Consider the following 24,246-nt stretch of genomic DNA (forward strand, 5'->3'; position numbering starts at 1 on the left):
CTGCAAAAATACAGTAGTTCCTTGTATCCTCCACTCCATTTTCTCCACCCAGAGACAATCACTTTCAATCTTTTGTTGTTTTGCTTTGTTCTGTGTTCATTTTAGGCATTATCTACTGGCTTTCCACTCTGCAAGAGGACGATTTGGCTCTCTTCTCCTCCACTCTCCCAACACATATGAACCCTTTCCATTCCTCCATTATCCAACTATCTTTTGATCTGTTCATTTAATTTTCTTTCCACTCCTATTTCCTATCTGCCTTTTTGTTTAATTTTATGAGTTTTCTAAATTTTGTCTTCCAAAGCCTTTATATTAATTTTTTTACAATTCCTATATTTATTTTCTAATAATTGTCTTACTCTCAGAATTTTCCTTTCCATAGATTCTATTCTTATTGCATTTATGTAACATTCTCTCTTTTCTGAGGCTATTAATGATAGGGTGTGTGTGTGTTTGTTTGCTTGTTGTAGAATCTCTTTGCATAGCAAGATTCCTCCAAATCATTTTTTTTCTTTTAATTTTTTCTGGTCTAAGTCTTTCAGTTTCGAGGCTTTCCCAGCATTCTTCATGATCCTTGGTTGTTTTCTCAGATTTAAATCTGGTACTAAGAAGTTTACTTGAAGTTCTGGATCCAAGAGAATAGCCTATCGACTCTGAAAAGAGATAAGAAAGAGTAGCATGTTCTGGAGAAGTTGTTTCATTTGGGAACAATCTCAATGTTTTTAGCTCTTTTCTCTTTGGCTTCTCAAACTTCCCCTGGTCTTCCCATCTTCCTTCTAAAGAGTACAAGCCTGGCTGCTAGCACTCTGGGGTGTATTTAGTATTTAAGCATTCACCTCCCCCTTTCTCAAATTGATTTCGATCAGTCCAGCAACCCTCTGCTTTACGCTCTCCCAAGAATAAACCTCCAGCCACTGGCTGGGTGGGCAAGGGCAGCTGCTAGGGTACAGAATCCTGAGGATCTAAAAACTCCTTCCATGGGTATTTAAACAATCCTACTTTTAGCCCCACTTTCATCTCCAGTTCAAGAGGTACTTGTTGCTACAAGTCCTGAGCCCTTTGGGGGTTCTGCAGTACAAACCCCATTGCTTCCAATCTTGCCTCCACGCCAGTTTAGGATTTAGCTTTCCTAGGTCTGCTAATTCAGTTACCATTTATCTATCTGCTTTGCAGCTTTCTAAATTTTGTTCCTACAGTCATTTCTCCAGTTCTCTCTGTCCCTATGGGTTTATGCCACTTTGGAAATCCCTTTAGTGTTCAGTTTGGTAGGAGTGAGAGTAAATATGTGTGTTCAAAACCAATAAACAGCAATCCTAAATGTGCCATGAATTTAAAGAATTGAAGGAGGGTAGTAAAGAAGAAATCCACTTGATTTTGATGATAGGCACATTCTTTTGTAAAATTTAGATAGTTTCAGGTGTACAACATGATAATTTGATTTGTGTATACTGTATTGTGAAATGATCACAATAACTTTAGTTAACATCCATCTAGGAACATTCTCTTTGATGGGCTAGAGGTTGACATTGGACCCACTAGATCCAGGACTGGAAATGAACAGTATTTACACAATCATTGTGGCTGACATAACTAACGTAAGGTGACCCACAAAGATTCATGCTTTTGTATAATCCCCTCTCCCTGAGTGTAGACAGGACCCATGTCTTGCTTCTAACCCATAGGATATGGCAAAGGTGATGAGATGTCACTCCTATGATTAGGTTACATTATATGACAAAGGTGATGGTATGTCACTCCCAGGATGATGGTTCATTATATAAGAAGACTGAGCAGGCTGGAGGGATCTTCCTGCTGGCTTTGAAGAAGTGAATAGCCATGTTGTGAGTCGCTTATGGAAAGGGCCATGCAGCAGGGAACTGCAGGCAGCCATTAGGAGCTGAGGGTGTCCCCAGATAGTGAGAAGCAAGGGCCCTCAACTATACAACCACAAGGAAAGACATTCTGCCAACAATCTGAGCTAAGATGAAAATTCTTCCCCAGTTGAGCCTCCAGATGAAAAATCAGCCCAGCCAATACCTTGATTGCAGCCCTATGATATTCTAAACAGAGAACCAGCTAACTTGTGTCTGGACTCCTCACCCATGGAAACTGTGAGGTAATAAATATGTGTTGTTTTAGGCCACTAAGTCTGTGGTGCTTTGTTACACAGCAGTGGAGAATTAGTACAGGTCACAACAAGGATTTCATTGACCTGCAAGTAGAGACTGCTACCCAGCCACTCCAGGTTCTTCTGCCTCCAAATCAACAGATGAAGAAGGAGGTTAGTCTACTGGCTGGGGTGATTGATCTTGACTACCAAGCAGAAATCAGGTTGGTCCTACAAAAGGCGAGTAAGCAGGGGTATGTATGGCTTACAGGAGAATCCCCCAGAGCATCTTTTAGCACTTTCATGTCCTGTGATTAGAGTCAGTGGAAAACTACAACAACCCAATTCAGGCAGGATGGCTAATAGGCCAGACCCTTCAGGAATGAAGGTAGGGTCACGCCACCAGGCAGAAAAGTACAGTCAGCTGAGATGCTTGCTGAGGGCAAAGGAGATATGGAATGAGTGAAGAAGGTAGTTATACATACCAACAATGACCACATGACCAGTTATAGAAACAAAGATGATAATAGCCATAAGTATTTCCTCCTAATTTTAATATGAATGTGTTTGTGTATATATATGTGTAAATATATATTTACATATATATATATATATATATATCCAAGTATTATATATATCTCCAACTATTTTTGTGCTTTCCCTCTCTCATCCCCTTATCATCTAGCAGGTTAATTTTACATCTCAGTACTTAAGTTACAGGATAGCAAAGGAGAAGAATGCAATCACTGAAGGACTCTGTCCTCTTCTGGGGGAAAGGTTAGCCTGTTTCAGTTGTGCTGGGCAGAACTGCATTATGTGAGGCAGAAATATGACTCTGCTATGTCTTTATTTGGACATTAAGTATGATTTAAGCAAATGTGTATGAAAGCCAAGTGGACAAGGGGTAGACTGTGATGGCTTTGTGATGTGTCAGCTTGGCTACATTCCTTGGAATTCTCCTTCTACCACGTTTCTAGTTAGGTTGGGCTACAAGCGATATTTTCTCACGAGCTGGAGGACAAACAGAAAGTCACAGCCATTTTGTAGAGTCCATGTACCTTCTCCCAGTTATTCAACCACTAATTTAGGTACTGCTGTGAAGGGATTTTGCAGGTGCAAAGACCCTAACCGAAACGGGAGGTTATCCTGGATTGACCTAACTTGATCAATTCAGAGGCTTCAAGCTTCAGCTCTTGCTCCTGGGCTCTAGGCTGCCTGCGACCTTCCCTTTCTGACTGCCGGCCCTACAAACACCAGGCTTGCTTGGCCAGCCCCCCACACTTGCATAAGCCACTCCCTCATAATAAACAAACTAGTGTGTGTGTGTGTGTGTGTGTGTGTGTGTGTGTGTGTGCGCGCGCGCGCGCACATTCACATATGTCTCTATACAAAGACACATGATAGACAGATGATAGACAGAGAGGTAATCTCCTTCTGGTTCTGCTTCTCTGGCTGAACTCCAATACAATCTTAATAAATGCTACTGACTGGTTTCTGACGTTTAAACTGAACTTTTTGAAAAAGCATAGGTTGGCAAATCAAAAAATAGAGGAATCATATTTTATAAAGTTATAGGGGATAATCATTGGACGAACACAGTAACTATGAGAAAAGATGTCTCTGGAGAGGGGGACTAAGGCAAGAACTGACTGGAGCCTGAAACGATTGCTTTTCAGCATTATTTCTTTGGTGCTACTTTGTTACCACATATTTGTATATCTTTAAATAAAAGAAAGCAACATTTGGACAGCTTTTTAAAAATATATGAAAAAAAAGAAAAAGTAGAAAAAAAAAAAAGAAAAAAGGACTTGTCTGGTGGTCCAGTGGTTAAGACTCCGTGCTTCCACTGCAGGGACACAGGTTTGATCCCTGGTCAGGGAACTAAGATCCCACATGCTGTGCAGTTTGGCAAAAAAAAAAAAAAAAAAAAAAAAATCTGTGTGTGTGTGTATAAAATTTTCCTCCCCAATGGACACAATATAGATTAGTAAAGAGAAGAGACTGCAGTTAGATTTCTTGGACTCTTATTCCTATGGTCTTTGCTAACTGTGCTACTTTGAAAAGGTTACTGACCCCTCTAACCCTCAGGTTCCATCTCTGAAAAACGGGGATAATACTACCACTTATCTCACATAGTACGTGAGTGTGTGTTTTCATATATACTTTTGCTTTTCCTTGTAAAGTATCTTCCTATACACCCTGTTATGTTCTGTACTTTTGAACCTAACAATGCATCTTGAAGCTCTTTCCTTATAGCTGCCCCATTCCTTGTTAATGGCTGTTTCTTATTTCATCGTGTGGATGTACCGTAATTTATATAACCAGCTACCTATGATAGACATTGCAGTTGTTTCCAATCTTTTTCTGTTGTAAAGAATATTCTCACCCACATGTCATTTCACACTTGTGTAAATATGGCTATAAGTTTCTGGGAATGAAATTGTTGGCTTAAAGAAAAAGTGCTTTTAAAATTATACCATTATCAAATCGTCCATCACTGCTGATGTGGAAATTAATATTCACTCTTACCAACAGCACGTGAGGGCCAGTTCTCCACACCCTCACTGACCACAAGCTATTATGTCCCAGAAAATACCATGTTGTCACGGTATTTGCATTTCTCATAGTATATACTTTCTTTTTTCTGAGGTTTTGCCCATTTATCTGGAATGTTGATGCCTTTCTTACTGATTTGTAAGCATTCTTATATGTTAAGCAAATTAGCCCTTTGTCTATGAGGTGAATGACAAAGAATTTCCTCCATCTGTCCTTTGTCTTTTTTATGGTGACATGATTTTTTTGTAGTTAAATAAATGGATTTTCTCTTTTATTTTGTGGTAAGTTATGGTTTCATTTTTTAACATGACTTCTTTGATTCATCTGGAAATCGTTTTGGTATAATCTGTGAAGTAGAGATCCAACTTTTTTTTTTTCAGATGGCTACTCAGTTGTCCCAACACCATTTACTGAATAATCCTCTTTTCCCCCACCGTTTTGAAATAAAACCTTCATATAATTGCTGTATATATTTTGGGTCTGTTTCTGGGTTTTCTAGTCTGTTTTTGAGTTGTTGATTCACAAATGTACCAGCATCTCATTGTTTTTATTATTGCAGAATAAGTTTTTATATTTAGTACAGTTAGTGCCCTTTCATTAATCTTCTCTTTTCAGAACTTTCCTGGTACAGTAAGGCCCCTACATATGAACGAGTTCCATTCCAATAGCGCATTTGTAAATCCAATTTGTTCATAAGTCCAACAAAGTTAGCCTAGGTACCCAACTAACACAATCGGCTATACAGTACTGTACTGTAATAGGTTTATAGTACTTTTCACACAAATTATACACAAAAAACAAACACAAAAAATAAAACAGTTTTAACCTTACAGCTCAGTACCTTGAAAAGTACAGTAGTACAGTACAACAGCTGGCACAGAGGGGCTGGCATCGAGTGGCAAGAAGAGTTACTGACTGGAGGAGGGAGAGGAGGTAGGAGACGGTAGAGCTGAAGGATCATCAGCGATAGGAGATGGAGGGCCAGATGCAATTTCACTCACTCACATCCTGGGCTTGAAATAAAGATACTGCACTGCTGTACTCTATACAGTACTGTAAAGTACACAAAAGCACAACCACTTGCAGAGGATGCACGCACATGACAATGTATGCCGGACACGTGAACTAACTTACGAGACTGGACATGTGAACGCACGTTTGCATCTTTTAATGTTCACAACTTGAAGGTTCGTATGTAGGGGACTTGCTGTGATTGCTACTTCTTAATTTTTCCACATGATTTTTAGAATAAGCTTGTCCAATTCCAAACAAAATAACAACAACAAAAACACCCTACTGGGGTTAGTCAGATTAACTTATGGAGAATCAATATGATGATGATATTGAATTTTCCTATCTAAATGTGGCGATACTTTTACATTTCCTGCACACTGGCTCCTGGGGGGCTTTCACTTTCCACAGCCAGCACCTGTGTCTCTGTCTGAGGGCTGCTCTCAGGCTGCAAAGACCACTTTGCCTGATAGCCTGAGGTTCCTGGGAATTCATACCTCAGGGGCAACACTTAAACCAGTGGTCCTCAGCTGGGGGCAATTCTGACCTCCAGGGGTCAAACTGTCTAGAGGCAGTTTTTGTTGTCACTACTGGGTAGGGAAGGGGGTGTCACTACTGGCACGTAGCAAGTAGAAGCCAGGGATGCTGCTGGACACCTACACTGCATAGGACAGACCCTTGCAACAAAGAACTATCAGAAACTCCACCTTAAACAATGACTGATTGGCGGGGAAGTATAAACACTCCCGTTCTCTTGGACCTGATTTGGATACTTCTGAGATATGACCTATGCTGTCTCCAGAGCACTCCTGTGAGACTGAACTAGAATTACCTCCTTGGACTTATACATATCAAAAACAAACTTAGGGTTACCAAAGGGGAAACGTGGACAGGACGGATAAATCAGAAGCTTGGGATGAACACACACACACTACTAAATATAAGATAGATAACCAACAAGGACCTACCATATAGCACAGGGAACTCTACCCAATATTCTGTGATAACCTATACGAGAAAAGAATCTTAAAAAAGAATGAATATATGTATATGTATAACTGAATCACTTTGCTGTACATCTGAAACTAACACAAAAATCAACTAAGCTCCAATAAATCAACTATACTCCAATAAAATTTAAAAATATTTTTTAAATTACCTCCTTGGAAGTTTGCCTGCTATTGTATCCTTGTTTGGTTTCCTTCTCTTCCCTGTCCACTTCCCCACTGCCCTACCGACCTTTCCACAGAATATTTCCTGATAAACCATTTACACAAGTCTTCATCTCAGGGTTACTTTGGGAAAACAACCCAAAACAATATGTACAAGGTGTAAGGATAACTACAGATTTTACGTACACATTATGGGGTAGGTTACTAAATGGTTGGCTCTGCCCTAACAGAACCCATGTAGTTGGACATACCCGTAAGTAGAGAGTTAGAGTATGTTAAAGCCAAACCAGGAAAGCATGGTATGGGGTATGGTAGGAAAAGACACTGAGAAGTTAGGAAACTTAAGGCATTCCTGATTGTTAGACTTTATTAGACAAGGCAATGTGTTATTGAAGGAAACTATAGCATAGTCTCTAAATACATCCCTAAAAATAGCATAGACTATAGCTTCTTTTCTATTTAAGATTTGGATGGGCTTATTCAAAACAGATCTTGAAATGTTATGTGACAGAACTAAGCACTATCCAAGAAGCTAGATAGAGGAGAGCTGGGGCCTGAATCTCAGCAAGTTGGACATTATTCTGAAGAATCAACTCTCAGTCACATATTGGGATTTAAATATTCTGTGATTATGCATCCCTCTCCCCTGCAACCACCAAAGAAACCTCCCTCAAGTGTCCATTAACCTGTGGATACAAACCTTGGGGGCTGAGTTTTCTCCTCTAAACATTTTCTTAGAGCAAAAAAGTTTCCCCAAATCATACATAGGTAACAGTTAGAGAAAACTAATTATTCTATAGCTGGCTTATCTGAGTTGATAAAAATTTAAGTGTACAACATATTTGCTTACGAATCCGGGTCTATTCATGTGACAGGTGGTACGATGACTCCATACTTAACTTTGACTTGACATTCCTGTTGGCCCAAACCTCTCACACCCTTAGAGCTGGCAGTAAAATCCAACATATTGTATAACTAGCCAATGTTACATATTGCTCAGAAAACTCTACACTCCCAACAGGAAGTTCCAGGAATGAAAGGGTTTCTCAGTTTCATTATTAGTTAGGTGCCCTATTCCAGTCACCACAATAGGTAGGCTACAATGAACACATTCATTCCTGGGTTGTTTATTTCTCTGAAAGTGATTTAAGGAACAAACTTAAAATTTTTGAAGTAGGTCTGACATAATGAATTCTTTCTCATCTTTGAAATAATATACTGAAAAATGCATCAGAAAAGCTTCTAAGGTGCTTAAATTTTTGAAAGACTAGCTGCTGTCAATTGCAAGGTAGGGTGACAGTTGAGAAGGAGCCCAAAGTTTTCACTTGGCTCCGAAGGTGGATGTCCTTCACCCTGCACTTCACCTAAGTCTTGCCCATCAGGAGTCAGGCAAGGAGAGGCATACTGATCCCATTAGAAGGGCCTAGATTCTGTCTACCACAATAACACCACAAGGCACTTTGACCACCTGCTGTCAATGGCCAAACCAATATATGTTTAACAGAAAGGCAGAGTTTTGACTTTTCAGATCTAAGGTCTCAAAGCTGAGACTTTACTCTCAATAATACAACTGTCCATGTTTTAGCAAGCAGCAAAGCAAACATTTAAAGCTGTGATTTACACTACTTACAGTTACTAAATGCAAAACTTAAAAAACGAAATATCAATGATTTTTTAACCCAAATTACCATAACCTTTCATCTCATGGGGACACTATGTATCATCAGAGAGAATGGAATGAACATTTGAGATTAAACTCTAAATTTTCCAATATGTTTTACAAAATGCACTTATTCTTAAAGGCAGGGAGGCAACTGAGGGTACTAATTCAAATGAAGGCTATTTTACGGCCACTTGGGGTATTTAAGAAATAATAATAAACGCAAAAACTAGATTTCCTTTATTTCTTCACAGTTTGACTTGTCAATATTTGATGTAAAAACAACAAGAAGTCAAGGCAAAGGACAAGCTTATAGTAAGTTATGTTTCCTTTCCAGTCATGCCAAAATAATTCCATTTCATTACTCATAAAGAAGAGACAGAGCTTCCCTGGTGGTGCAGTGGTTAAGAATCTGCCTGCCAGTGCAGGGGACACGGGTTCCAGCCCTGGTACGGGAAAATGCCACATGCCACGGAGCAACTAAGGCCGTGCGCCACATCTACTGAGCCCGCGTGCCACGACTACTGAAGCCCGCGCGCCTAGAGCCCGTGCTCCACAAGAGAAGCCAGCGCAATGAAAAGCCCACGCACTGCAATGAAGAGTAGCCCCCGCTCGCCGCAACTAGAGAAAGCCTGCGCGCAGCAACGAAGACCCAACCCAGCCAAAATATAAATAAAATTAAAAAAAAAAAGAAGGGAATGAATGTAATTCAACTAGGTAGATCTCTAATTGGTTAAATAATGGTTAAATCAATGATATTTAAAACATGCATATTAGAGGAACAGCTCCTAGTGGCAAACATTTGAGCAACATCTCTACCTTGGCTGCTTTAAAAACTTTATCAATAACTAAGGCACAAAGATATAACAAAATGATTATTAAATTTTGAATTATACAAAGACATAGACTTATTACCTGGATAATATTTGATATCTCAATATTTCTTCTACAACTAAAATGGGCAGTAACTTATGTTATAAAGTTTTATATATTCTAAAATGATTTTAGCCAAAATATGGCAGTTAACACATTACCTGGGGATGTAACAAGTACTTGATGTTTGTTGAGTCAAAGATCACTAGACTTCAGGAAACATGAATACTTGATTCAGCTCTGTCACAAATTAGTGATAAATCTATGCAACATTTACTTTAGATCCCAGTCTTTTTTTTATAAAATGTTCACTTTGTCTCTAAGGTTCTATGATTCTAAGATCAATCAGATGGGCTAAGTAGCTATTAATATATTAAAATAGAAATAATAACTTGAAAATACATACCTCATGTTAAATGTCATCAATTAGTATAAAATAGGATTGGAAGAGGAGGAAGGAAATTGGCCTAAGACTTAGTGGTTTTATTGCAAATCCAAAGAGTGATAAAATGGGTTAAAATGAATGAAATCCTGGGTCACAGTAATAGAAGTATAGCAGCTAGACCACAGAAGGGAATCATCTTTTTGCAAGTGCTATGAGCTGCTCAGATCATATCTAGAACATTTAGTATAACTGCAAACCAGAAATGCTGCAATTTCTTAATTTTATAAAATAAATTATTTCTAATGTTTCTTCAAAAGCAAAAGTTGCATAGCACTGATAATTATTAATTCAGGCATCCAGGGCCCTAAACCCAAACTTGGGTTAGGGTGAGAAGAGGCAAGGTGTGATGGTGAATTTTATGTGTCAACTTGGAAGGTGTTTGTGGGTTAGATTAACATTTAAATTGGTGCACTTTGGGTAAAGCAGATTGCCCTCCTTAATGTGGGTGGGCTTCACCAATCTGCTGAAGGCCTGAATAGAATGAAAAGACCAAGCTCTCTGAGCAAGAGGGAACTCTCCAGCAGAGTGACTTTCAGACCTCATCTGGGTCCTTGCCTACTGGCCTTTGGACTGGAACTGCACCATCTGCTCTCCTGGGGCTCGAGCCTGCCTACCCACACTGCAGATTTTGGATTTCTCAGCCTCCAAAATCGTGTGAGCCAATTCCTTACAATTTATGTTTGTGTGTGCATATGTATGTGTGTGTACATATTTTGAAATTATTAAATATATTAATTACATTAAATATATAATAATATATTTTATAAATTATATTAATTTATAATGATAAATTATTATGAATATATATTTCTATATCTCCATATCCTATTGGTTCTTTTTCTCTAGAGAACCCTAAAGCAGAAGGTTTCCTGAGAAAATGATTCTGAGACACTCACAACATGTAGAAATTAGGTAGGTGAAGTGGGAAAGAAAGCGGAAGGCATTGACTAAAGTGTTTTAGGCAAAGGAAAACAACATGAGCATAGCTCCAAAGGGCAAGAATGTATATGAGACACCCACATAGAAAGCCCTAGACCTAAGCTAACGATACCAGGTATTGAGATTTTATCAGAGTCTGTCTCTTATTCTGTTTCCTGAGAAAAGGAGAAATAAGTATTCCCAAGGACCATAGATTTACATATCATCAAATTACTTCTCTTTTTCTCAGGACTATTTCAGGAGACTTCTGGCATGTAATTTATCTCTGTTAGTTAATATTAACTATTGCTATTTAACTTGAGTCAGATTCAATTTGGAAGACATCCAACCATTAATGGTCATTCAGTTACACAAAAATCAGTTGAGCACTTCTTCCCACCACTTTCTCATAGACATACATGTGAGGCAGTATATAAACACACACTGCAAAAATTAAAAGTTAAAAATTTAAATGACTGGCACACAGATTTAATTATAAAAAAGAAAAAAATACAGAAATACAGTTTTCTCTGGAACCCACATATAATCGATACCCTGTACCCATAGTTGATTTGAAAGCTACATTTACTTAAGTCATTTATCTGCATAAGATAAAGCATTTCTCATGTGCTTATAATTTTCTTTGGGTATGAATATGAACTTCTTCAAATGGACATGATTACACTTATGACCAATTGGCTTGGTGATGGTAAGTGATGTTTTATTCCTGTTTTTCCCTCCATGCTTGGAAACTAGAACTTTGTTTCTACGTATTTGTTTCTTCATTATCACTCCACCTCTATGACGAAATTATTTGGAATCTTAGCAGATATAGTCTTTTCCATAAATGTAAGCTTCCAGATGTTTTTTGTAAGTACGCTATAGTAACCATCCTCCCTTCAAAAAATTTTATTGATGGTTTCTGTAACTGTGACCATATCCTAGAGACAGTAAGCAGAAAGGTTAATCTCAGATTAAGTAAATTCCTCAGTACCTTAGCTCTAAGGACTTGTAACTTCTCTAGCAAATAATGCTGTGTATACTAAACTGGTGATGACTACCCTGCCATATTGGTTAATGCTGTGGATGATAAATTGCTTTCCAGTAACTTTCAATCCACAAAACGGGTAAAGACAGCACTGAGTGAAAGAATCTCTTTCCTTAAAATTCTATAATAGGTATAACAAATTCACCTAGAGGTTTTTTTTTCCCTGCCAAGATTCACAACCTGGATGCAAATTATTGCCACTGTGACTCACTGCTACTGATGAAGTGTGTTAAACCCCTCAGGTATGCCGGGGAAGAAAAAAAGTGAAAAACTATTATCTTGTTTCATATACCCAGGTAATATCATTAGGAAAAAAAATTTTTTAATTCTGTCAGCTTTCAAGAAAGAACTAGGAATAGGAACCCCCAGAGCATTTATTATCTCCACAGCAGAGACAGAATGCTAGACACACAGAGCACTCATGCCTCTTAGAACTGTACACTCTGAGCCAAAAAACAATAACATCATTCCAAACATTTTCCTGTTTTGTTGTTTCTGCAACTTACTTTCTTCTGGACTAGGAAAAGGAAAACTTTTCCCCTTTGTTTTTTCTCAAGCTTAGTGTTTTCTGGACTGGGAAAAGAAACAAACTTGACTGTGATCAAATCTGTCATAATGTTTCCATCACTCTTCCAGCCCTGCTGTAATCATTTATTCCCCTCACTTTCAAGAAAACAGATGTCATTTTTCTAATTCTACAAGAGAAAGGACATGTGTGTTGCGTGCATGGACACACACACACACTTTAAGGCAAATCCTACCACTTAATGTTACTTCCTTAACTCTCGATAACACTATTTCCCTGAAAAAGCCCCCTGTCGTTAGCCCACTCTTCCTTTTGCCTTGTCCATATGTTTCAAAAAATTAAAAATATCTTTAAGAAAAAAAAGAAATAAAATGTTTTTAGAAAAGACTACTTTTTCAATGTCCCAGAGAAGAAACTGTGCTTAGTTAATAAACAATCTAGTTTTAACATTTTAAGAAAATGTTTCTGATGCCTTTTGCCTCTCCTTCCTTTGTTTTCCAGTCTGAAAAGACAGAAAATAATTAACATATGTGACTACATTGGGGAGTATAAGTATGAATACACACACACATACACACATGGAGAAAGTAAATGCAGAAAACTGAGCATACTTTCTCTTTGGCTTTCCCAGATACTCTAAAAATAATCTCTTACAATACAAAGACATCCATTGTCTTTTTTGGTTAAAGTTAACTAAAAAAAAATCACATTTAGAAAATCAACCTCAAGGCTTCCCAGGTGGCGCAGTGGTTAAGAATCCGCCTGCCAATGCAGGGGACACAGGTTCGAGCCCTGGTCTGGGAGAATCCCACATGCCACGGAGCAACTAAGCCTGTGCGCCACAACTACTGAGCCTACGCTTTAGAGCCCGCGAGCCACAACTGCTGAGCCCGCGTGCCACAACTGCTGAAGCCCACACACCTAGAGCCTGTGCTCCACAACAAGAGAAGCCACCGCAATGAGAAGCCCACGTGCTGCAAAGAAGAGTAGCCCCTGCTCGCCACAACTAGAGAAAGCCCATGTGCAGCAACAAAGACCCAACACAGCCACAAATAAATAAATTTATTTTAAAAAGAAAGAAAGAAAATCAACCTCATCTCTACTATCTTTTAAAGCCAGGAAAACCCAAATATACAAGTAACCCAGATAAAAATTGATTTGCAAGTGGTATTGTTCTTACAATAACCACAGTACTTCCCTAGGTTAAGAATTCTGAGGTAATTCTTTTCAAATGGTCACTTGATATATACGTACATCCTGTTTTAGCTCAGAGTAGCTCAAGGAAAATAATACCTCCGAATGTACTTCTTTTGAAAAAAAACCTCAGATAACTCATCAATATATTACGAACATGAGCATCTGAAGTAACCTAAGACAGAAGGAAATTAAATGATGACAATTAGTATATGAAAGAGTCATACGGAAGGAAGACCAGGAACAGATTTTCTGATCTTGTATTTGCTCATTCATTGACTGAAATTCATCAAATTTTACTCAGAAATATTCTGTGTGTTCTGATATATTCACTATAATATAAGCTTTATGAGGGCAGTTTTTGTTTATTAGGTGTATTCCCAGCATCTAAAAATGAGTGGCACAAGGTAGTTATCTAACAAATATTTGTTGAATAAACATCCCTATGTTCTAGGTAGGTGGGAATTTACACTAGAGGACTCTTCAGGTCTTGTCCAGACACAAGATTCAATGATTTTATTATCATTGACCAAATTAGTTTTCAGATTTTCTATGAAAAGAGCAAAAATTGAGCATGAGTTTTGGTAAACAGCGGAGATGGGGGAGAGAAGGAGGAAGGAGGGGAGTGAGGAAAGGAGGAAAGGGAAGGACAGTATAAGTATTTTGTATACATTTCTCTGAAGGAAATCTAAATTATGACAAGGTGTCTTATGTAAAAAGAAAAAAGCGTATAGTATTAGGAAGTGTACAGTATTAGGCACCTTGCTGAGAGATCACTATACGACTACATCATTATGAGTAAGAAAATATTACCCACCTTCCTTATCCCCAGACTTACTATCTGTGAGGACATGTCCTTAATACTGAGCTGTATATAGGGTTAGGTTTACTTCTCTCAACAGCCTCTTCTCTGAATCCCTTTCTTAAATTCTATCAGAAAAGGTCTTCAAAATTCTCATTCTGTCCTTCGAGGATTAGAACTGTGACCTAACCAATCTTTTACTCAGGTTCTTTTCTACAGAAGACTTATGAATGCTGTTTAGGCTGGTAAATAACTTAAGTAGGTTATTTACATCTTACAGGAAAATTTCAAAGCTGGACACAATCTAAGTATCCTTCCATTTTATACAGGAACCAAACTTAACTGGTTCCGTGCAAAAAAAAAAAAAGTTTTAAATAAGCTACTACAATTTTTGTGCTTGGTAATGATACATAGTAAGCTGTTAACATGCAACAATATCATAAAATCTGATGAATACTCAGCAACTCACGAAATTTAGCATCAATTATGTTATAAATACTGCTCAGAATTTCAGAAATTATTTTCTTTCTAGGTCTATTTTTCCTAGGCTGTAACTCATAGTGTGAGGCTATCGTATTTCTCTTTTCTATAATTAAGAAATACATCAATGAATTTTAAAAGTAAATGTACTAATAGTGTATAATCCAGCATTATCTCTCTCCACAGGAAGATACTGGCCTTTAGCTATCACTTCACTGAGCAATATAACATGACTCAGTGTGCTCATTCATTTTTTTCTGTTTATGCACTGCTATATCCCTAACACCCAAAATACTGTCTATCAGTTAAATGAATGAATGAACAAACATTTACTATGTATCCATTATGTGCCAGGAACTGTGCTAGCCTCAGGAATGCAACAATAAACAGGACTCTGCTTTTGTGGAAACTGCAGTGTAGAAGAGACAATAAACAAAATTTATGCAATTATTTAATCACAACTATGATAAAAGCTATAAAGGAAAATTATATATGAAAATAGGACCTAACATTGCCTAAGATGTAAAAAAAGGCTTTTCTGCGGAACAGACATTTAAGCTAGCACCTAAAAAAATAGGATATGGCAAAGGGAAGACCAAAGAAGAAAACTATGCCACACGGATGAAAAAACACATGCAAAGATCCTGAGGAAACCAGGTGAATACTGTCTTCCAAGAACGTAAAACAGATCAGTGGGAATAGTTCAAGATGAGGCTGGAATGGAAGGCAGAGCTCAGACTATGCAGGGCCTTATAAACTATGTGAAGGATTTTGGACTTCACACCAAGAGCAATGGGAACGAAGGAGTGACAATCATATTTGCGCTTTAAAAATACCACTCTGGCTGCTGGGTAGAGAATCTATTAGAGGGAAACAAGAGGGAGACCAATTATAGGGAAAGTACAATACTACAGGTGGAAGATGACTAGGTAAGTTACAGTAGAGATGGAGAAGTGGGTGCATTCAAGATCTACTTATGATGTACATTTCTGAATAGGGTGATTGATTGACTATGGAAGATGAGAGAGGAGTTCCAAGTTGATTTCTAGGCTTCTGGGATGACCAACCAGGTGGATGATAGTTCATTTTACTTAGATGGGGAGCAATGGAGGCCAGATTTGTGGTAGGAATGGGAAATCAAAAACTGTGTTTGGGATAATGTTCAGGAAAAGATGTCCACATTAGTCAAATGATAGTGAAGCTCGTTAGCAAGATTTGTATAGAAGCATAAATTTGGCAGCCTTTAGCAAGTAGACAGCATTTGCAGCCATGGGAATAGATAAGATTGCCCTGAGAGATAATGTAGAAGGAGAAGAGAGGATGGTCTAGGACTGAGTACTAAAGAATTCCCAATTTTTAAACTGCATGAAGATGAGCCAACAGAGAACAAAGGAAAGGATAGTCTAGAAAGGTAGTAAGACAATGCACAAAGCTTGAAAGCTAAGGGAAGAAATGGTTTCAAGGAGGAAGAGCTCTATTGTTAAGAAAACTGAGTAATAAAGAAAAAAGAGCTGAAAAGCACTTAAAGCTTCAGCATGAGGTTCAGTGGCATGGCAAGGATGGAAGAATGAAGAAAACAGGCTAAGAACAGAGCAGTTAGAAATTACCTATGAAGAGGAGGCCAAATAAACCAGAATCTAGAATAGGGTGGGAGGTCTAGGAATTTCTTAAAAGAAGGAAGTAGGCCACAGAGAGGCCAGAAGTGTAGGTGACCTAACATACTATGCTGAGAAACTAATGCTCCTACTCATTAATTACACTTAAGTTCTTAATAATTACTCAGGAATTTGTTGGGATTGTTTTCTACCGGTTACAATACTTGTTAAGCAAGCAGAAATGAAGGTTTTAGCTGGGAATGAATAGCCTGGTGAGAGAAGGAAAGTGAAGAAAGAAAATTTCCTGTGATAATGAAAACAGAGCTTCTGGGAATCTTCACAGGCCACATGTAGACTCATTCATAGTAGTATGGCCCAGGGGGATCCCAGGGGATCTGGGAAGACAGATCCACACCAGGAGCATGGCGCATTGTCCTTGCTTTATATAATGTTTCCATAGGTTCCTTCATCAATACAGACACTTGACCTCCACAATGATGTCTGTTGGGTTCTTTACACTGAACTTATCACCAACCTATTTTGAGATAGTCATGCATGCACCAAGGAGCTTTGAATGATGATAGGAAGACTCCAGTAGAGGACAGGCTCAAGGAATGAGAGAATAGGCATATTAAAAGGAATGAGATTCCTGAAAAAGCAGAGTATTGGATTCAGAATTCACAAGAAAGAACTGACTTGCTAACATAACAGAGGATGGATACAAGTAAGAATAAGTTTGTGGATATGACAATGGGATGGTGAAGGAATGCCTGACATTGTTTTTTTGTGTGAAGCATGAAATAATATATTCTATTACTAAAGTAAAGACAGAAGTAGGTGGGTTGAAGATTAGAAGAGAGTGGAAGGAAGTACAAACTTTTTCACAGTAAGTCAGCTGATAAAAAAAATGAACTAAGATTGCTAGTTTGGCAGAGTCAGTGATCACGAATTCACAGTGCTGCCAATCTGCCTGGTTTCGTGTGTTTCAGATCAGAGATTTAAACCTTTCCTAATTCCTTCGGCTGTATTTAATTATTTCTTTAGTTGAGCCTCTAAAGCATTCTGTCCATACCTCAAATCCTGCTTCTTATTGCAATCCTGCTTTATTTCCCTAAATTAAACCCCAGAGTAAAGAGCATCTTTGTGTTCCTGAAAGCACCTAGAACAGTTCTTTGCATGAAGTACTATATAGATATTTTTGTATCTATTAAATATATAAAAATGACTAATTTTAAAATTTGTTTTTAATTTAGTCCATACATTGTATAATCAAGAAAGATTAACGATCTAGAATTAAACTAAAAGACAACTCAGAGTCACAGTCAACCAAATTTCTCTCTGTTAAAATTAAGGACAAATCTATTTTATCCTCCTGCCTCAGAAACTAAAGAATGGTGACCTAGAAAACAAATTCCACATCATGAGAAAATGAAAACCATCATATTCTAAAAGACATATCTCATCCAGTGATTTATCCCAGCATGGAATCAGGTATCTTTTAGCCATTTGAGAATGCGTACAGACCTTTCTTTCTAGACATCTACTGCTATTATCAGAGTCCTATGGTTTAATATAGTTATACAGTTGCTATAGTTATATGATTTAACTTAGTTATCGATTTTAATAAAATACTGTTATTTTAGAAATCAGACTTTTTATACATGAAAAGGTTTAAAAATCTGTAACTACTAAGTTAAAAAATTTTTCCACGAGGAAATTACTGAAAATGTAGGCAGCATTCATCTTCAAATAATTCATCACCCATAAAATATAATCTAATTTTATAGAGCTACATTAATTCTTGTAAACAAATAAACAGAAACTCAATAAAATAGAGTTGGAAGACCAGAAGGGGGAGCTCTCATGCCCTGCAATGCTAGCAGAGCCCAACAAGAAGGAAGACTCCTCTTCTTTCCTGGCAAGGACTCAGCCAATGAAAAGCCATGGACTCTTTGTTTATGGTAGCCCTCCCAACTTCCTTTTCCTCTCTGTAAAAGTGTTCTCCTTTGCTGGCAGGCGGGGACTTGCACGTGACTCACCATGTAGCCAACCCCAAGTTGCAATCTTCTGCTGATCCCAAATAAATCCACCTTTCCTAGAGAAATATCTGGCAGTTTTGAATAAAAAATGTTGTCATATCAGTAAACAAGGACACTGCCATCAAGCTGCCCGAGACACTGAGCCCTTAGGGAACTCAGGACAGAGACAAACGGGCTGCACCCTCAACGGTGCACCCAGAGAGAACTCAGGATGGGAAAGCACAGGATACTGGCCCCAGAGAGCTGAGGTGCACATCAGAGGGATGAGTTCAATGAGCCTTGCGTCTTTCCACACACAGAAAAGTACTAAACTCCTTGAGATGCCTGGTTTTCTTTGGTTAACTGTAGACTTTTGATGTCCTGAATACCTGGTCCTCGCTGCAACAACCCCTATATACCCTAGCTCCTCCCTTACCTCTTCGGGGCAGTCCCTCAGAACTATCTGAGAGGCTGTCGTCTGGGCTTGAAATCCTCAGAAAACCACTGAATAAAACATAATTCTCAACTTTTATGTTGTGTATTTTTTTTCAGTCAACACAGTCTATTTATTTCAGGTCAACACTCTTTAATACCTTTTTAAGTCTTAAATCCATATTTCAAAATGGACAGGTACTTCATATATATCCACTTTTCATAACTCTCTTCTCAGTGTTTCAGTGAGAACTTCAAGCATTTGAAATTTATTGTTGAACAAGAATTACAACTAACATACCAGAAGAACACTAGGAGGTATCTGCCACGGTTAATTTTATGTGTCAGCTTGATTGGCCAGGGTGCCTAGATTAAACATTATTTCTGGGTGTGTCTGTGAGGGTATTTCCGGATGAGATTAGCACTTGCATCAATGTGGGTGGGCATCTTCTAATCTGTTGAGGGCCTGAAAAGAACAAAAGGCAGAGGAAAGAGGATTTGCCCTTTTTTTTTTTTTTCTTGCCTCACTGCTTGAGCTGGGACTTCTCATCTCATCTTCTCCTGACCTCAGACTGGGATTTATACTATTGGTTCCTCTGGTTCTCAAGCCTGTGGACTTGGACTGAATTATACCACTGGCTTTCCTGGGTCTCCAGCTTGCATGGCAGATTGTGGGATTCCTCAGCTTCCATAAACATAAGCCAATTCCTCATAATTAAAAGAAAACTTATATCTCCCTCCCTAGCTATCTATCTTCTATTGGTGCCATTTCTCTGGAAACCCTAATACAGTTGACCCTTGAACAACACAGGTTTGAACTGCACAGGTCCACTTACGTGCAGATTTTTTTCAGTGAGTACATTCTCCAGTACCACATAATGCAAGGTTAGTTGAATCTGTGAATTCAGAACCACAGGGGGCCAAATATAAAGTTATATTCAAGTTTCAACGGCGTTGGGGGTGGTACCCCTAAGCCCCGTGTTTTTCAAGGGTCATCTGTGAACATTCTCACAACTACTGTAGATACAGACGTTTTATCTGGAACTTCCTTCAATACACCCTACCAAACAACAAAAGTAAACATACAGCTTTGAAATATCCATTACTGCCATAACATAAAGAGTTGAAATTTATTGCAAATTTCTGAAATCCTTCATAAGAAAACAATTATTTGATTAAACAGTGGAAATTTTTGTTGGGAAATATAGTTTCTGTACATTAGTATCAGAGAAATTCACATAACTGTATTCAAACAGAAGATCAGTTTAGGTTGTTTTCAGACCACAATTATGTAACTTACTTCAAAATCCCACTGGTTCCCTCTGAACAGTCTGATAAGAGCTTATCTGATATACTTCAGTGGTAAGTTCTCTAGTTCTGCTAAAAAATCATACAAAACCAAACAAAAGCCAAACAGAGATGTTATGTTTTGATATGGACTGCAGCTATTTACTTGTATTAATCTGAAGACTTATAAATAAATACACTGTTAGGGATTAGCACTGTGCAAACTATCAGCTATCAGTGTGAGCTCTCCATGGCTTTCTCTGGTTACCAAGTATCATTTTGGTTCTCTCTCATTGTTATCAGTGGGTAAAGGTCAAGAAATGCCAACTAAGTACAAAGAGAAGTGATTTTTTTGCATAGTATCTCATTTTTTATTACCAGTTTCTAATGTTTTTCTCATAACATGAGTAGCTATTAAGGAAACAATATCACCTGTATTCAGTACCTCTTCATCTGAAAAAGGCTTAAGTAAACACTAATTAAAATATCTGGGATCTTAGTTGTCAACACTTCTCTAACTTTAGTCGTTTAAATAAAAAGGTTTTCTTTTAATTTTTTTATTTACCTAGGATTCTAAGGCATACAAGAAACCAAGAAGTCATACCTTTCCTTCAAATTATACATTACACACATATTGTAAAAATATTGAAAATTAAATAATTAGAAATTGCATTAAATACATGACTACTTATAATGAATTCAGGAATTGAAAGCATTACTAGAACACAAAAAAACTGCTCAAATAAAATTCTAGCTTTTTTTAAACAATAAAGTCTGTTACTTATCTAAAAGCCAGTAAGTACACTTCCTTCTTTGGTAGCTATTAAAATGGTTGTGTTTGCAGAGGATTTGTAGGGCAGTGAAACTACTCTGTGATATGAGTGGTGGATACAGGTCATTTATGTATTTGTCAAAACTCACAGAATGTACAACATAAAAAGTGAACCCTAATACAAACTATGGACTTTGGGTGATGATGCGTCAATGAAGGTTCAGTGACTTTAACAAATGTACTACTATGGTGGAAGGTGTTGATAGTGGGGGAGACTGTATAAATGCGGGGGTAAAGGGTATATGGGAACTCTCTGTACCTTCCTCTCAATTTTGCTGTGAACCTAAAACTGCTCTAAAAAACAAAGTCTATTTTTTAAAAATCTTTTAAAATAGTTGCCATTTGTCTCAAAGATTCAAAATACCACCACAAAAGGTGATTTTTCTCTTGAAAGTCCATGTGAGTACTCACTAATATGCCATTTTTCACAAATCTAAAAAAAATAATTATTTCAAAATGCAGTGTCAGAGAGTACCTGTCAACATCCCCGGTATACCATAAACTCTAGGCACCAGAAGCAAAGGGCATGTAAAGTATGTACATTTTGTAGCTTGAGGAGGTGGTACCTAGGAAAAGGGGAATTAGTGTTTATTTGGGAAAATCTTAATGAGATACACAGAACAAGAAACGAAAAAGGCATGCTTAAGTTACAGCAAAGTATACTTGTGGCCTGAAATATCACTATCTATCTCTTGGCACGTGTGGTACAAGGTAAGAGAGAAAGAAAAATGGAAGATGAAGCACTTAGTCTACCCATTAGCAAAAATAAAGTCACTACTTTCCAAGATCAGGGATGGTGTTATTGGTTTCTCCAAACAACTGTGCTTTTTGGTCATAGCTTGTCTGACCAACTAAACTGAAATTATCCCTACATACTGAGTTGTAACGAGTACCCGAGAGAAACTGCAACAGAAGATATTTATTTGCTACATAATGTTATCATGTATGGCCAGTTTTAAAATACAGGAACATATTCTAATGTTGTGGATTATAGAACAAGCAATTTATATTTAAAAAACTAAAAACAAGGAAGTGATTATCATAAAATATTAAATTTGCTATTTAAGCTCATTTAATCCTGCTAATTAGGATGGGCCATATGGATGATAACCTTATTTCAACTCCAGTTAAAACAAAGAGGATGTGAAGGAGGAAACATAGCAAAATGTGTGTACACTGGGTTTCCAATTAAACTTCAACCTTCTGGTGTTTTCATTTATTCTTGCCAAAATGTAGTTTTCTATATCTGAAGTTTCTTAGAGATAAATAGCTTACTAAGTGGCAATGTGATGACTTAAGGGTAAGTAATGATAAACACAGGCCACAAACTTTCCCCAAATGAGAAGAGTTGAAGTGGTTTAATTCACTTTTGCTTTCTGAGGGAAAATATGTAGCGAGGGGTTAAACAGTGGAGTTAAGATCTAATCAATCTTGACTAGCGCTGAAATAGTGGTAAAGTCTAGTACTAACAGAGACTTGATATAGTGGATTTTGAATATCTATGTAAAGCTTTAAAAAGCCTATAAACATAATATAGCAGCAACTATCTATGATTGATATTCCCATTGACTCTATAATTTATTTAGTTGCCCTAGTAATACTACCCATTTATTTTATTGTCTATTTCGGCCAGTTTTAAAGCATTTCCTTTACTTTGGATATCTGGTAAAATTCATCCCATTTTTTACCAAGTTTGATTTTCTTTTAGATCCATTATATACTATAATTATGGCCTCCATAAATAAACTGATAAATGTACTGATCTGTCTCTTCAAATTGGTAGCAAATTGAAATTGTAAGTCTTCTAAAAGAATGTCAAGTTTGTCACCAAATTAATGTGCAGGGTCTTCAAGATGGATTTAATTTGTGCCACTTGATAACAACCTTTTCTGGATTTTTAACTGTCTCTTTCCACTGGTTCACTGCTTCAATGTTATTACTGTCTTCACTTATCCAAATCTGTAAAGGAACAGTACACTCATTAAACTTAACACAATAATGGTATCTGAGTTCAAACCATTAATTACTCTTACTAATGAAAGACAGCTGGACGTTTGGTTTACATATTTTCAACTAAACATCTTTTCATTTTTCCAAAAGTTTGATTTCTCTCTTTGAAACTTGATGTTAAAACACTTAACCTATTTAGTCACTGAAGACTATTTTATATGACCCAATTCAATTTAAAAATTCAATGTGAGATATTACAAAATCACTTCCTCCAAAACGGTTATTAGTATCCTTTCTTTCTCAATAAATCTAGGAGCTCAACTTAAAATTGATCCCAACCACTCAAAAACATTTTTGTAAAGATTAACTGAGACTAATCATGATTTAAACTGATTGGTAAGGAATGTGCATTTTAAGTATCTTTTACATTAAATAAAACTGTAATTTTAATTGAAATCTAATAGTCATTCTTCATACCAAACAATTTCATTGAACCTATCACTTATGTAACTTTAGATAACAGATGTGAATGAACTTGGGAAAACTGTAAAGCATTTTGCAAATATAAGATATCACATTGTATGTTATGTATCACGGAGACAAGGTGAACAAGGAAACAAAACAATCTGAATCCTCAACTCAGCTACAGCACTAACAAATGCTGTTACTTTGGAGTTAACTTCTTTGAGACTCAGTTTCTAATTCTTTTAAATAAAGAAATTGGAGCAGGGCACTCCAAAAAGGTTTGGTTTTCAAACTTTTTTCTCTAAATTTCTTGGTCTGAAGAACTTTTCCTTCAAATAAAATCTTACAAAACACCCCAACATATGAAACAGATAACATAAGAGTGCGTTGGCGGATAGAGGAGTGGGAGACCTTGATTTCACATGTGCCTGCCCCACCATGGTGGCTCCTGAGGCTACCAGAGGAGCCAGAGGGAACAGATGGCCAACAGGAACCTTCCAGAATTATTATTCTTCACTAAAATCTCAACCAAGAAAGTGGAATCACCAAAAAAGTTATCCTGAAAATCATCTGTCAGGTAAATCTATTCCATTCATACATGGTAGTTGAGGCTTGACAATATGCGAAAACTTTAACTGAATTCATTTCATAGGCCTCACAACTTTGAAAAGTTTGCTAGTTATACTAGGTCTTGAGTTCAAACTCTTTTCCAAATAAGAATAGATGAAGAACAACAAAACTATAGTATTTCTGACAAATATTTTAGGTAAAATATATGAAGTGAGTGAGAGTATCAATCTTTGAAAATTCACATATAATTTGAAGATTACAGGTAGACTGCTAATAACATCTTGTCAAGTAGAAGCCTTTAGACT

The 24,246-nt window shown here is 37.3% G+C and overlaps 1 protein-coding gene across 5 annotated transcripts in view; it reads right to left on the reverse strand.

Annotated features, from left to right (window-relative positions):
• Positions 1-211: 211 nt before the first annotated feature.
• The window catches only part of TC2N (tandem C2 domains, nuclear), a 65,298-nt gene continuing 41,263 nt past the window's right edge, over positions 212-24,246 (reverse strand). Inside the window, exons 12-15 of one of the 5 annotated variants that reach the window (XM_029239040.1) lie at positions 22,841-22,915; positions 21,432-21,522; positions 20,138-20,217; positions 633-653 (exon numbers count right to left, since the gene is read on the reverse strand). In XM_029239040.1, the coding sequence (XP_029094873.1) occupies positions 20,180-20,217; positions 21,432-21,522; positions 22,841-22,915 (204 nt within the window). In that variant the 3' untranslated portion in view covers positions 633-653; positions 20,138-20,179. Of the gene's footprint in view, positions 654-18,983; positions 19,304-20,137; positions 22,916-24,246 lie in introns of those variants that run through there. The other 4 variants (XR_003796018.1, XM_029239043.1, XM_029239042.1 and 1 more) reach the window with 4 other exon arrangements.

Source organism: Monodon monoceros, unplaced genomic scaffold (genome assembly GCF_005190385.1).
Source record: "Monodon monoceros isolate NGI ecotype Baffin Bay Population unplaced genomic scaffold, NGI_Narwhal_1 Super_Scaffold_21, whole genome shotgun sequence".
Classification (NCBI taxonomy): domain Eukaryota; kingdom Metazoa; phylum Chordata; class Mammalia; order Artiodactyla; family Monodontidae; genus Monodon; species Monodon monoceros.